The 16083-nt window shown below is 38.5% G+C and overlaps 1 protein-coding gene across 1 annotated transcript in view; it reads right to left on the bottom strand.

Annotated features, from left to right (window-relative positions):
* Positions 1–16083, bottom strand: part of IPO9 (importin 9) — a 54095-nt gene that overhangs the window by 10103 nt on the left and 27909 nt on the right. Inside the window, exons 10-14 of the mRNA XM_047839780.1 lie at positions 15427–15578; positions 14272–14370; positions 13273–13379; positions 12770–12909; positions 9947–10106 (exon numbers count right to left, since the gene is read on the bottom strand). Of these exons, the coding sequence (XP_047695736.1) occupies positions 9947–10106; positions 12770–12909; positions 13273–13379; positions 14272–14370; positions 15427–15578 (658 nt within the window). The remainder of the gene's footprint in view (positions 1–9946; positions 10107–12769; positions 12910–13272; positions 13380–14271; positions 14371–15426; positions 15579–16083) is intronic.

The raw sequence follows: 16083 nt of genomic DNA, 5'->3' as shown, positions 1-16083 counted from the left end.
ATCTCTCCACCAGTACTCAGTTGTACTCTACCTCCTCCCTCCCCTCTGCTTCTTCACTCTAATAATTCATAGTTACTGTCCCCTTCTAAAGAACTTGAACCTATACACTCTGGTAGATCAAAAAGATTATATCATCTACTCAGATCATATGGGAAGCAGGGAAGTTAGACTTTATGCTAAGGGAAGTTAGACTTTATTTTAGAAGCTAGTGTATCTCCAAGTCTTTTACAGATTATTCCTAATACCTTCTTTGCCCTCCCTCAAAGTCTTCAAGAGAAACTCACACCCCAGGAAGATGCTATAGATTTATCCTGTGGCTTCATGTATCACATGGCATATTATGACTTTCTTCTGGGGTACCTGTATCTCAATTTGAAGAGCACAACTGAAGCCATGAGAATTTTATTGTAGGAGCAAAAATATCAGGCTTTTGCTTTATAAAGAGCAGTTAGACAGCTAAAATAATACAAATTACAGCAGTGGGGGCTGGAGGCAGAGACATCAGTTAGGAACCTACTGCAGCACTTCAGGCACAAGAAGTTGAGAACACAAGCTAGGGTAGTAGCAGTAGGAGAAGAGATGAAAAGCTAAGGAACCAAGATCTAAAAGGCAGAGATCTGGATCTCCACTTTTACTAAAACAGGAAATACAAGATCTCCTTAAGATTTAAAGGTATTGATTCTTAAAAAAATAAAAAGTACCAATTTCTTTTACTAAAACAGAGAATACATGTAGGGCAGGCTTGGAGGCGGTCAGCAGTAACCTCAGGAGCGGATGTGTTAATTTTAAGATACTTATATAAGATATCTACCATGGTATTAATTAAGTAGAGGATATGTTACTTTAGAGCTCTGGAGAAAGGCTGTCATTAGCTATGATATGGGAAATGTGACACAAGCAGAAGTATTTATTGATCGATACCTTGTTTCAGAAATGATTTCAGGCAGTTTGCAATGATTACATAGGTTATGACACGGAAGAATAAATTAAAACCAGGGCAAAAGAAGAAAAGCAAAGGTGGAACGATGACCATTAAAAAGTTGCTAGTGAATTAGAAAGAACAGTTTCAGTGATGTCATAAGGACATAAGCCAGATTGTAACTGGTTGGGAAGCTGAATAGGGAAATGACCAACTGGAGAGTCTTGGCTGTGAAGGTAAGAATCGCCAAGATCCCTTCATAAGACAATTTTTAACCTGTGACCCAGAGATGGCGTCAAGAGATCCAGCCTTTGATAGATCATATAAAATTTTATAAACATGTATGAGTGTCCATTTTTCTGGTGTTCAAAACTTTTGTCACCTTTCCAGAGAGCTCTGCTTTACCTTTCAAGCAAATTGCTGCCCATGTAGTCAGAGACTTGAACATTATTTTTTTGAAAGTTTTCTTCACATAATTTTCTTTAAAAAAAAAAAAAATTTTTTTTTTTAAACTTTATTTATTATTGAGAGACAGAGAGACGGAGCGGAGCAGGGGAGGGTCAGAGAGAGAGGGAGACAAAGAATCTGAAGCAGGCTCCAGGTTCTGAGCTGTCAGCACAGAGCCTGACGTGGGGCTCAAACTCACAGACCGTGAGATCATGACCTGAGCAGAAGTCGGAGGCTCAACTGACTGAGCCACCCAGGCGCCCCTCTTCACATAATTTTCTGACTATAAAAGTAATATAAACAAATACATTTTTTAACTTAATTTTTTTCAGTTTTATTGAGGTACAATTGCCATGTAACATTATAAGTTATTTAAAGGGTACACTGTGGTGATCTAATATATACACACACTGGGAAAGGTTTCCCCTCATCTAGTTTGTTAACACATCCAACACCTCATATATCTTTTTTTTTTTTTTTGGTGAGATAATTTAGTTTTTATTCTCTTGGCAAATTTCAATTATACAACACAGTGTTATCGACTATAATCACATTTTATTTTAGATCCTCGGATCTTGTTCACCTTATAGAGTGTACCCTTTTATCAACCTCTTCCTATTTCCCCCACCTCCCAGCAACCACTTTCTACTATTTTCTAATTTTTAGGTTCCGCATATAAGTGATACCATGCAGTATTTGTCTTTCTCTATTTCACTTCGCATGATGCCTTCAAGGTCCATTATTGTTGTTGCAAATGGCAGAATTTCTTTCTTTCTCAGAGCTGAGTAATATTCCGTTGCATATGTATACCACATCTTTATCCCTTCATCCGCTGACACAGACTTAGGCTGTTCCCATAATGTTGGCTAGTATAAATAATGAGCAGTGAACAAGGGAAGTGCCAGCTCTTCCAGATGCTTTTATTTAAGAAAAAGTTTTTTAAAAAATGTTTATTTTTGAGAGAGAGAGAGAGAGAGAGAGAGAGAGAGAGAGAACACGAGTGGGGGAGGGGCAGAGAGAGAGGGAGACACAATATCCAAAGCAGACTCCAGGTTCTGAGTTGTCAGCACATAGCCTGACACGGGGCTCAAACTCCTGAACTGTGAGATCATGACCTGAGCTGAAGTCGGACGCTTAACCGACTGAGACACCCAGGCGCCCCTCCTGCTTTCATTTTCTTCGGATATACACCCCAAAATGGGACTGTCAGATGATATGGGAGTTCTATTTAAATTTTTTGAGGAACTGCCACGTTTTTCATATACTGCTTTACCAATCAATATACATTCCCACCAACAGTACACAAGGGTTCCCTATTCACATCCTCATCAACACCAGTTATCCTGTCCCTTTTGGATGACAGCCATTCTAACATGTGTGAAGTGTTATCTCATTGTGGTTTTGATTTGCGTTTCCCTGATAATTAGTGATGTTGAGCACCTTTTCATTTACCTATCGGCCATTTATGTCTTCTTTGGAAAAGTGTGTATTCAGTTTCTCCACCATTTTTTAACTGGATTGTTTTATTTGCTATTGAGTTCCTTACATATTTTTAATATTAATCTCTATCAGATATATATGATTTACAAACATTTTCTCCCATTTTATAGGGTGCCTTTTCACTTTGTTGATGGTTTCCTTTGCTGTGCAAAAGCTTTTTTAGTTTGATGTAGTCCCACTTATTTATTTTTGCTTTTGTTGCCTTTGTTCTTGGTGTCAGATTCAAAAAACCACTGACAAAACCAATCCAAGGATCTTAACTTCCATGTTTTCTTTTAGGAGTTTCATGGCTTTAGGTCTTACATTCAAATTTTTAACCTGAATTTACTTTGTTGTACTGTATAAGGGTCCAGTTTCTTTCTTTTGCATGTGGCTGTCCAGTTTCCCCAACACCATTTATTGAAGAGACTATATTTTTCCCTATTGTGTATTTTTGGCTCCTTTGTTGTAAATTAATTGACTATATATGTGTGGGTTTATTTCTCCACTCTCCATTCTGTTCCACTGATCTATGTATCTGTTTTATGGCAATACCATACTCTTGACTACTACAATTTTGTAATTTAGTTTGAAATCAGGGAGTGTGATGCCTCTAGTTTTGTTGTTCGTCCTCAATATTGCTTTGACCATTCAGGGTCTTTTGTGATTCCATACAAAGTTTAGGATTATTTGTTTTATCTCTGTGAAAAATGTCCCTGGGATTTTGATTGCACTGAATCTGTAGATTGTTTTTGGGAGTGCGAACTTTATTTTTTGAGAGAGTGTGCGTGTGCAGGGTGGGGGGCAGAAGGCGAGGAAGAATCTTAAGTGGGCTTCGCGCTCATTGCGGAACTCGATGCAGGGCTTGATCTCATGAACCATGAGATCATGACCCGTGTTGAAGTCAAGAGTCAGACGCTTAACTAACTGAGTCCCTCAGACACCCGAGGAGTGTGAACATTTTAACAATAATTCTTCCAATGCATTAGCATGGAATTACCTTTCCATTTATTTGTGCTTTCTTCAACTTCCTTCTTCAATGTCTATAGTTTTCTTTCTTAAAAAAAGATTTTATTCTTAAGTAATCTCTACACCATACATGGGGCTCAAACTTACAACCCTGAGATCAAGAGTTACACGCCTAACCAGCTGAGCCAGCCAGATGCCCCAACTCAATGTCATATAGTTTTCAGGGTATAAATCTTTCACCTACTTGGTTAAATTTATTCTTTGAGGTTTTATTGTTTTTGATGCAATTATAAATAGCATTGTTTCAAAAAATGTTTTTCATTATTAGAAATGCAACCAAGTTTTGCATATTTTGTCCTATAATTTTCCTGAATTCATTTGTCAGTTCTAACAGTTTTTTTGGTGGAGTCTTTACTGTTTTCTATTTATAATATCATGACAACTGCAAAGAGAGACAATTTTATATCTTCCTTTCCAATTTGGATCCCTTTTCTTTCCTAACTGCTCTAGGTAAAACTTTCAGTACTATGTTGAATAGGAATGGTAAGAGCAGACATCTTTGTCTTATTCTTGATCTTAGAGGAAAAGATTCCAGAGTTTCATTGTTGAGTATGATGTTAGCTGTGAATGTGTCACAGTGGCCTGTATTGTGTTAAGGTATGGTCCTACTATACCCACTGTTGAAAGATTTTATCATGAATAGATATTGAATTTAATCAAATGCTTTTCCTACATCTATTGAGATAATCATATGATTCTTAGCTTTCATTCTATTAAGTGGTATATCACGTTTATTGGTTTATATATGTCGAACCATCCTTGCATCTCAGGGATGAATCCCACTTGATCATAGTGTGTGATCCTTTAAATGTACTGTTGAATTTGGTTTCCTAGTATTTTGCTGAGGACTTTTGCATCTATATTCATCAGGGACATTGGCCTGTAGTTTTCTTGTTCTGTCCTTGTCTGGTTTTGGTATCAGAATAATGCTGGCTTCATAAAGTGAGTTTGGAAGTGCTCCCTCCTTTTAAGTTTTTTGGAAAAGTCTGAGCAAGGATTGTTATCAATTCTTTAAATGTCTGGTAGAATTCATCTGGTCCAGGTTTTTCTTTTATGGGAAGTTTCTGATTACTGATCCAATAACTTACTTGTTAATGGTCTGTTCAGATTATTTATTTTTTCATAATTCAGTCTTGGTTAGCTATAGGTTTCTAGGAATTTCTCCATTTCTTCCAGATGTCCAGTTTGTTGGCATGTAATTGTTTATAGTAGCCTTTTATGATCCGTTTCATTTCTGTGGTATTCAGTTGTAATGTCTCCTCTTTCATTTCTGATTTTATAGCTGTTCTCCTCTCATTTCTTTTTAGTCTAGCTAGAGTAGGTCAGTTTTGTCTTTTCAGAAAACACAGCTCTCAGTTTAGTTGGCCTTTTCTATTATTTCCCTGGTCTCTATTTTTGCTCTGATCTTCCTATGGTTAACTTTGAGCTTAGTTTGTTCTTTTTCTAGTTCCTGAGATGTAAAGTTTGGTTGAGATTTTTTTGTTTGTTTATTCTTTTTTTTTTTAAATTTTTTCAACGTTTTTATTTATTTTTTTGGGACAGAGAGAGACAGAGCATGAACGGGGGAGGGGCAGAGAGAGAGGGAGACAGAATCGGAAACAGGCTCCAGGCTCTGAGCCATCAGCCCAGAGCCTGACGCGGGGCTCGAACTCACGGACCTCGAGATCGTGACCTGGCTGAAGTCAGACGCTTAACCGACTGCGCCACCCAGGCGCCCCTGTTTGTTTATTCTTAATGTAGGTTTACTTCTATAAACTTCCCTCTTCTTTTTTTTATTTTTATTTTTATTTTATTTTATTTAAAAAAAAAAAAATTTTTTTTTTTCAACGTTTATTTATTTTTGGGACAGAGAGAGACAGAGCATGAACGGGAGAGGGGCAGAGAGAGAGGGAGACACAGAATCGGAAACAGGCTCCAGGCTCCGAGCCATCAGCCCAGAGCCTGACGCGGGGCTCGAACTCACAGACTGTGAGATCATGACCTGGCTGAAGTCGGACGCTTAACCGACTGCGCCACCCAGGCGCCCCTAAACTTCCCTCTTAAAACTGATTTTGCTGCATCCCATAAGTTTTGGTATGTTATATTTCCATTTTTGTTTATTTCAAGACAGTTTTCTATTTTTCTATTTCTTCTTTCCATGGATTAAGAGTGTGTGGTTATTTTTCATGTATTTGTGAATTTTCCAGTTTTCCTCCTGTAACTGATTTCTAGTGTCATTTCACTGTGATTGGAAAAGATAGTTTTCCTAGGACTTGTTTTGTGACCTAACACATGACTTTTCCTGGACAATGTTCCATGCATGCTTGAGAAGAACGTGTATTCTGCTGCTGTTGGACAGAGCACTCTGTATATATCTATTAGGTGCCTGTAGTCAAAAGCATAAAGGCCAATATCTCCTTACTGATTTGTTTGGATGATTTATCCATTGTTGAAAGTGGGGTACTGAAGTCCCCTACGATTACTATATTATTGTCTGTTTCTCCCCACCCTCCCCCCTCTTTTTTAAAATTTTATGAGAAAGAGCAAGAGAGAGAGCACATACACACGCTAGCAGGGAAGAGGGGCAGAGGGAGAGGGAGAGACAGGAAGAGGGAGAAGGGGAGAAGGAGAGAAGAAGAGAGGAAGAGAGGGAGAGAGGGAGAGAGGGAGAGAGGGAGAGATGGAGAAAGGGAGAGAGGGAGAGGGAAAGGGAGAGAGAGAGGGAGAGAGAGAGGAAGAGAGAGAGGGAGAGAGAGAGGGAGAGAGAGAGGAAGAGAGAGAGAGAAACACCCCAAGCAGGCTCCATGCTGTCAGTGTGGAGCCTGACACAGGGTTCAATGTGGGGCTTGATCCCATGACTCTGAGATCATGACTTGAGCTGACTGAGGCACCCAGGTGTCCCTATTTCTCCTTTCAGACGTTAGTATTTGCTTAATATATTTAGGTGCTCCAATGTCAAATGTACATATATTTGTTATATCTTGATGAATTGACTCATTTATCATTACCTAACAATATTTTTTTGTCTCTTGTACAGCTTTTGAGCTAAAGTCTATTTTATCTGATAAAAATACAGCTACCCTTGCTTTCTTTTGGTTTCTATTTGCATGGAATAGTTTTTCCATCCCCTCACTTTGAGCATATGTGTCTTGAAGGGAGTCTCTTGTAGGTAGTATATAAATTGGGTCTTTTTAAAAATCCATTCAGCTACTTTGGACTTTTGATTAGAGATTTAAATCCATTTACATTGAAAGTAATTTTTGATAAGTAAAGACTTACTAATGCCACTTTATTATTTCCTCTTCTGTAGTTTCCTTGTTCCTTTCTTCCTCTCTTGCTGTCTTCCTTTGTGAATTTATGATTTCCCATAGTGGAATGTTTTGATTCTGTTGTCTATTGTAGATTTTTGCTTTGTGGTTATTCTAAGGCTTACAGAAAACATTTATAGATGTAACCATTTATTTCACAATGGTAACTCTGATTGTATACAAAAGTTCTACCCTTTATTCCCTCTCATGTTTTTGACGTCACAATTTCACTTTTTATAGTGTATATTCACTAACAAGTTACTTAGCTATTTATTTTGTCCTTTAACTTTTAGAGTTAAGTGTTTAACACACCACCAAGTTACAGTATTAGAGCATTCTGAATCTGATTATATACGTATCTTTACCAGTGTGTAGTATATTTCATATTACTAATTTCATTTCAGCTTAAAGAATTCCTTTCAGCACTTCTTGTAAGGTAGGTCTAGTGGTGAAGAATTTCTTCAGCTTTGTTTGAGACATTTTATCTTGTCTTTGTTCCCGAAGAACATCTTTGCCGCATATTCTTGGTTGGCAGTTTTTATTTTCAGTACTTTGAATATATCATCCCATTCTCTTCTGGCCTGTGAGGTTTCTACTGCAAAATCAGCCGATAATCTTACGGGGATTCCCTTGTATGAGAGAACATTTTTTTCTCTTTCTACTTTAAAATCCACTTGATTTTAGACAGTTTTATTATAATGTATATTGGAGATCACTTTAAACTGAAATTTGGGGGTGAAATATTAGCTTCATGAACTTGGATGTATACTTTCTCCTCAGATTTGGAAAGTTCTCAGACACTTTTTCTTTCTTTCTTTCTTTCTTTCTTTCTTTCTTTCTTTCTTTCTTTCTTCTTTCCTTCCTTCCTTCCTTCCTTCCTTCCTTCCTTCCTTCCTTTCTTTTTAATGTTTATTTATTTATTTAGAGAAAGACAGAAAGAGAAGAAGAGAGAGAATCCCAAGCAGGCTCCATTCTCAGTGCAGAGCCCAGTGTGGGTCTTGATCTCACAACCATTAAATCATGATCTAAGCTGAAATCAAGAGTTTGACGTTTAACCTGTTGAGTGACCCCAGGTGTCCCTCAGACATTATTTCTGTAAGTAAGCTTTCTGCCCCCTTCTACCTCTCCTTCTGGGGCTCCAATTTATTCACAGATTGTTTCTCCTAATGGTATCCCAAAGTTCACATAGGTTTTCTTCATTCTTTTTCATTCTTTATTCTTTGCCCTCCTTGAGTGGGTAATTTCAAGGTCTTGTCTTCTACCTTACAGGTTCTTTCTTTCCTCTGCTTGAGTTGTTCTGCTGTTGATGGTCTCTGTTGCATTTTTTCTTTCATCGTATTCTTCACCTCCAGAATTTCTGCTTGGTTCTTTTTCATGATTTCTGTCTTTGTTGAACTTCCCATTTTGTTTATGTATTGTTTTTCTGATTTCATCAATTTGTTTTTCTGTTTTCTTATAGCTCACTGAGCTCCTTAAAATAGCTCTTTTAGATTCTTTATCAGGTATATCATAGATTTCTATCTTTGGGGTCAGTTACCAGAAAATTATTGTGTTCCTTTTGTGGTGTCACGTTTCTTTGATTTTTTCATGTTCCCTGAAGTCTTTCTTGTATTGCTGTCTTCACAAGTGAAGTAACAGTTACTTCCTCCAGTCTTTATTGACTGACCCCTTCAAAGTGTCCAATCTTGGACTCTTCTGCCCCAGTGGTATGCTGGAATTCCTCTGTTGGACTCCTGAACTTCCACAGAGCTTCCCTCATCCGTGAGTGGACTGTCTAAATCTGTGTTCTCCAGGACCACAGCTGAAAGGGAGTGGAGCCAGTTCATGGGCTACTTCAGGGTCCACATCTGGGATTGAGGTCTGTATTCCTATTATGCAACACACAATTGGGTAAGATTCTCCTGGGTACTTAGTGTGTGGTGCTGGTGATAGAATCCAAGCCAAATGGGGCTGTAGCCATGCCCTCAAGGGCATGGAGCTGTGTCTCAGGCTACAGCCAGGGCTAGGGTTGGTGTATCGGCTGCTGGGGTGTGGGCCCATCCTCTCAAAATGGCTCTCCTTGTTTTTGGATGGCACTGGGGTTTCACAGTCTCCTCTCTGGGTCTCACAGCTCCCACAAAGACATGTTGTCCACCATGAGATGCCAAGTTATTGTTGAGGGAGAGACACTAGTGAAGGGCGTCTTATTCAGTTATCTGGCTTACATCATTTCCCTTCAATGCTTTCTAAAGACACACATAATGCACAACATCTCAATCTCTGCTTCAAAAGGTAAGAAGACAGCGCAGATAGGTAGAAGATGAATTTTGTACTTTTAGGATTTTAGGTAGTTTTTAGGATTCAACTGAGAGTTTTAAGTTTGGACTTTAATATGTTTTTTAAAGCAACAATGCTCCATCTGATCTTGGTAGGAATATAAATAAATGACTAGCTGAGCAACTAGTATACTGGCTGTGAAAAAGAGGTAAAATTGGGAAAAAAGAAGCAGTGTTTCTAGGCTACGTTATCCCAAACTTAACTTCAAATACAGAGAAATCAATCAACAAAATGACCTGGCTCTAATCCTACTTCTATAATTCTTTAATGTGCAATCCTATGCATGTTATTTATCTCTTGATGCCACGTTCCTGATATGGTTTCTTTCCCTCTCCACTCACCATTTTGTAGGAGATCTTCATCAGAAATTTCTAAGCAACATAATCTACTGGTCAAATGCTGTTTGGGACTTCTACTTTGAGTAATTTTCTCTTCAGTAGCGTGTAACACCCTAAGGTGGTGTACTCACCCCCAGATGGCTCTCACAGCAGATATTCGAACGGATGGGGGTTGTGTCTCATGAAGACCACTAACTGTTGCCTGTAGAAACTGCTGGATCAATTCAGGAGACATAGCAACAGTGAACCGACTGGCAGCCCAAAGTGCCCGGCCCAAGAGAAAAGGAGACACTGGGAGGAAGAGAGACCAATTATGGGTTGAACAATAAAAAGGTTCTGTTACTTGCCCTTTCTCCTTCCCACCTCCATCCGCAACTTGTCACAGTAACTGGATACTACATAATATATACAACTTACTCAAGGAAAAAGCATGACCTTATAAGATAAAAGCAAATATATGACCTTTGGTACAGAATCATTTTCCCAGTTTCACTTTGCACTATTTGCAAAGTAGATATTGAATATTCTTAGGCTAAAAGGACTTACCTCCCTCATTCCCATCCCTATATCTCATTATCCTTTACCTGCGCTACTAGTTAGTCCTCTAAATGTCTTCTCCATTGCCAGTTGTTCCTACTCTTGGACCATCGTTGGAACATTGTAAATCATAGTTCTGTCATTATTTAGTATCTATCAATAAATTCCATAGTCTACCAAATAAAGACCATTTTAGTTAAGCCTTATATTCAATAACCCCTGAGGTCGATGACTAGCATTACCTGTGATTTCCCTTTATGCCTTCTAAACTCAACCATACACCCCTCCCAGCAACTCACATCTTACTTTGCCATTTCTGTGCTTTGTATATAGGCCAACACATTCACTGCTACTTGCATAACCGAACTGACTTCTTGGGCTAAACTAATCCTAACTATCTCTGTGCTGCTGTAATCCTATGTCTTTAGCTTTCTTACATGTAGCATATTTTGTTGGATATTCCAGCCACCAGTGTAAGGACTACTACCCCCCCAGCCCCACCCCTGCCCCCGCTTACTATAACCTGCCTGATGACAGAGACTATACTTACTCAGCTTGTCACAGGGCTTAACTTAGTTACTTGTAAACATGTAGTTGATGAGAATTATTGAGCAGAACCTAACAACCTGTGCCATTCATATAATTTAAAATACATGCTAATTTATGTAATACAGAGTAGCAGCTCTCAAAGTATGGTCTAGGGACTCTTGGGAGTCCCAAAAGTTAAAACTTTCATAGTGATATCAAGACATTATCCATCTTTTTCACTCTCATTCCTTCTCAAGTGTACAGTGGAGTTTTCCAGAGGTCATCTGATGTGCTGACACCACAGCTCTGACAGCTAATGAAATGTATGCTTGCAATTCTTGTGTTTTAGAAACTTCTGTTTTAATTTTTAATATGTTAAGTATTGACACAGAAAATTCACACAAAAATCTCTTTCGGACCACTGATAATTTTTAAGAGAGCAAAGAGGTCCTGACACCAGAAAGCTTGAGAATGGCTGGTGTAGAAAAGTTTTTGACTGTAGGCAGGACAACTGTCTCAGTTGTAAATATTCTGAAGTCTCCACGAATTTTTGAAGGTTCTTTACCAGGGTAAATTCTATAAAAAAATATGTTGATGGATTTGAGAACTTTGAACACTTTCATTCAACACATAATTATGAAATGTCTATTATATGCAAAGCATTGAGGGATACAAACATGTATTACACATGATTTCTATTTTCAGACACCTTATATTCTAGTATGAAAAAAGAAAACATATTCACCAGCGTAAGTTAAGTATAGAGTGAAAAAGGATATTCCCAATGGGTCTGAGCTCTGGATGTTCAACCACTTTAATTCTGTGATTCAGAGAATGGAGGTGATGCCACACATATCTTATAATAGATTACCTATTTAGAGTCAGAGTAGAATGCTTTCAAATGGCTTCAGCTACTCAAACGGCTAGCCTACGAGTGAGAGGCAAGTGAACGGATTGAGAATAGAGCAAACAATGCCACATGTCCCGTAATTTACGTATTTGGACAAAGCAAAGATGACCTTTTGTAATGGGGGAAGTCTCTAAGGATCAGAATAAGGCACGGCATAGGCAGAAACAATGTAGCTGAAGATGGCAAAGAGAGAAATGATGATTATTAATGACTGCTCTACATTGCTGGAGAAATAAATATAGTAGAGCCTACTTTTTTTTTTTTTTTTTAAGGCAAGTAGCTAACATGAACATGAGAAGGGAACATTCTAAAATTTTTTTTTTTTTTCAACGTTTATTTATTTTTGGGACAGAGAGAAACAGAGCATGAACGGGGGAGGGGCAGAGAGAGAGGGAGTCACAGAATCGGAAACAGGCTCCAGGCTCCGAGCCATCAGCCCAGAGCCCGACGCGGGGCTCGAACTCACGGACCGCGAGATCGTGACCTGGCTGAAGTCGGACGCTTAACCGACTGCGCCACCCAGGCGCCCCGAGAAGGGAACATTCTAATTATCTGGATATTGGCCAAGAATAAAGTTTGAGAAAAAAGACAGGAAACAAACAGGAAGAATGACACTGACATAAACTGTCTAAAGGTAGTTTGGACTTAATAATGACAGAACTCAAGCCAAAGTTTTCAAGGTACAGCAACCAAATCTGCATCCTATTCAAATGTCAAAACCATCCATAAATGTGAGCACAGATTTGGAAGGGAAGTAAACAGAGTGGAAAAATTATGAATGTGGCAATATCAGTATCTTTGTTGGTAAAGCTTGAGCCACGGTCTCTAGGCTGTGTTAGAAGTTTAGATGAGTTCAAGCTCTAGGGTGGAAAAGAATTTTCCACCCTAAGGACACATGAATATCTGGCCTACCTATCTAAATGAACAATATAACTGAGTTGATGACAGGCGTGAATCCTGGCATTGTACTAAAATGTACCTGAGAGGTTGAGGTCTGCAAGGATGACATTGGTCAGGAACCCATGCATATCAAAATGGATCCTGCCATTCTTCACACTGTCAGTGATGATGGACTTCACCGAGCCAAGGGCAAGCATGCATGCCTCATGTATCTTCCACCTGCAAAAGTGATACCATAGCCTGGTAAAACAAACTACACTGCCAAAAAGACATCTGAAGGAAGTAGAAACATGAATGGGTAGTCCAGCACAATCTGACCCAAAAGGGACATTTATCTGCCCTTCTAATCTAAACCTACAGCTGAAAACAGGGAAATTTAATAACAGATTTTTCTAATTAAAAACAAAGTAAAGGTCCTTCCCTTCAAGGCTTTCAGAATCAAGGGGTACAATAAAAGCATCTTAACCAATTATTTTAAGGTTGGGAGGATGGCTTTAAAACACATGATTCAAAGCAAGGATCTGCCTCAGATCTGATGCCCAGAACATGTCCCTAAGTTAAGTATCAGTTGCTCACTCTTACCAGTGTTCGGTACCGCTGTTTTTGGTTTGCTCAGCCTCTTGTAAGTGCCGGGTGGCTGCAGCAGCCAGGGCCGCTGCACTCTCATTCTGGAAATCAGTGGCCACAGCCTAGGGAGAGAGGAGAGGGTTAATAAACCTATCTGTGCAATTAAACCCATCTTAATTGCAAACTGCAAATTTAATTGCAAACTCCATGGTTCACGCTCATTCACACATACATGTCAAGTCCCAATTAGGCATATTAAAAATATAACCCTTATTAGTTCAGGGTCTTTAATGGAATTAAAGTAGTATTTCTGCAGTGCCTAGGCTTGTAAAGCTAACAAAATGTAAAGCTCTCAGGCTATATTGAGCAGAGTATAAGTGAGCAATGATTAATTCAGCTTCGAATGAAGCTTATTTATTTATTCTGGGAGCTTGACTGTAGAAATAAAAGGCTAATCTACAAACTGAAACTTAGTTGTGATCTTTCATAGGTGCCTTAGAAATACTAAAGGGTAATGAGAAGTGAGTTCGCTAATAATGAGAACCTCTCACCCAACAGAACACAAGAGGCAGTTTCTTCACACAACTTCGACCCAGAGACAATTCTATGCTCTAGTGAGAGCCCAAGAAAACAGCAGATGTTTGTTTGGATGTTCATCTCTCAGTAATCTAATTTTTTAAAAATGTTTGCCAACATCTGGTTTATGCTACAGATTCTGGCTTAAGAGTGAATTAAACTGAATGTTCCTGATTCAATTACCCTTATTAGAACACTTTATCCTCTGCACAATTTTTACATCTAATATTTACTTGTAAACCAAAACCAGCAGGAATGACTTTGGAATTCCCGAGTCTCAAACTTCATTTGAGAAGCTCTTTTATTATCCTCAAAATAGTCTAAGATAAAGTCACTCGATAACACTGCTCAACTTGGGTTAGCTGTCTACAAAGAAGAGGGAACGTTCAAGTGATTGGTTAGGATATTCTGGTTCAAGTATCAAGGGAACCCACTTACAAGCAATAGGTCTTGAGCTGCAATCCTAACAGTGTAGGAGAAAGTATCATCATCTTCATCTTCAACAAACTGTTGGGGGTTGGCTGTCCATACTTTAATCTGAAAGGATGATGCAGTTAGGTCTTTGTGAGGTTGCCAATCTGGTTCATATGTTCCCTTTTTTCATCCACACACCCAGAAGATTTCAACCTTTTGTTTTCATTTATTATTATTTTTTAAAGATTTTATTTTTAAGCAATCTCTACATACAACGTAGGGCTTGAACTCACAACCGCGAGACCAAGTGTCACATGCTCCACCGCCTGAGCCAGCCAGGCACCCTCTTTTGTTTTTATCTTGAACGGAACTCTAGCCTCAGTCTTTTCTCTTTGATGTAGAGAAGTAAATCCTTTACCAAGGCAAGTAACAAAAGTTACTGCTCTCTAGTAGACACTGAGCTGATTACTAGTTCTCTGCTACTTTTAACCAGCTTTCACTTTCTGATAGATCAACTCTGAATATATTTGACTATATTAGGTCTGATGGAATATTTAATGTGAAAATTATGTCGATTCTTGTGCTATTTATATGAGAGGCATGATCTTATTTTTTTAATGCTCCTTTCTAGTCTACTGACCCAACAACCAGGCTAATGATCTCTATATGTCAGTATTTATAGAGAAGGAATAGATTCTTCCAGAAACCAGGGTCTTTGGTTAGTGGTAGTATGGAAGCAAAAGTAAAAGTATTCGCAAAGTCCAATTATCTAATATAGAAGTTAATAAAACCACAGAACCCAGAGATTTCCTAGAGGGGCACCTGGGTGGCTCAGTCAGTTGAGCATGTGACTTCGGCTCAGATCATGATCTTACGGTTTGTGAGTTTGAGGCCCACATTGGGCTCTGTGCTGGCAGTGCAGAGCCTGCTTGGGATTCTTTCTCTCTCTGCCCCTCCCCTGCTTGCATGTGCACCTGCGTGCACTCTCTCTCTCTCTCGCAGAAATAAACAAATATTAAAAAAAAAAAAAAAAAAAAAAAAAGCTTTCCTAGAACTTCACATGAAGTTATTCTTCTAGTGTCTATTTTTAGAAATAAAACTGTTCACTTGACCTAGATCTCACATTCAAGTTGCACTTTCTAAAAAGAAGCTGGTAACTGTCTCCCAAATATCATTTACCTGTTCCTCAGTGATTTGCATGTACAGGATTATATAGTAAATCAACTCAGGCAGGGCTTTCTTAACAGTGCTTTTGAATTTGCTATTTTCTAGGAGAGCATGGACAAACTCAAAAATGCTAAAGACGAGATTTTCAAAGCCCAGGACTTCACCTACAGGAAATACACAAGAGAAGATTTTAATGACAAGCAAACAAAAGGACAGCATGTATGCTGGAAATGAACTACATTATCTTGGTAAATTAATGAATATTTACAGTCCTTGCTAATTTTTATTCCCAAGGGAACAAAGAGGGACGCTAAGGAGTCAAAGAAAGGAACTTTGAGAATATCAAAGATTCTTTGGTTTCTTAAGCAAAAGAATCAGAAACACTGAATATATCTTCCAGCATGTCTATTTTTGATTTGAAACACTTAAAAAATATTAAAACAGAAATGAAAATATCATCTGCCACAAAGAAGTAGGCTGGATTAGATGGCCTTTAAGGTATCTCTTCTGAATCAGAAATTCTATTTTATGAGATTTATGCAAATGCCTTTGAGGAACAGATTAAAGATTTTCAATGTCTCATTTCCCCACATCTGATACACTGAAAGGAAACTCAACTAGAAAACTTAACTTACGAGAGTGAAGCCTCTACGTTACCGCTATTATCTG

Source organism: Prionailurus viverrinus, chromosome F1 (genome assembly GCF_022837055.1).
Source record: "Prionailurus viverrinus isolate Anna chromosome F1, UM_Priviv_1.0, whole genome shotgun sequence".
Taxonomy (NCBI): domain Eukaryota; kingdom Metazoa; phylum Chordata; class Mammalia; order Carnivora; family Felidae; genus Prionailurus; species Prionailurus viverrinus.
Note: the sequence above shows the minus strand (reverse complement) of the source record. Positions and strands in the feature narration are given on the sequence as shown.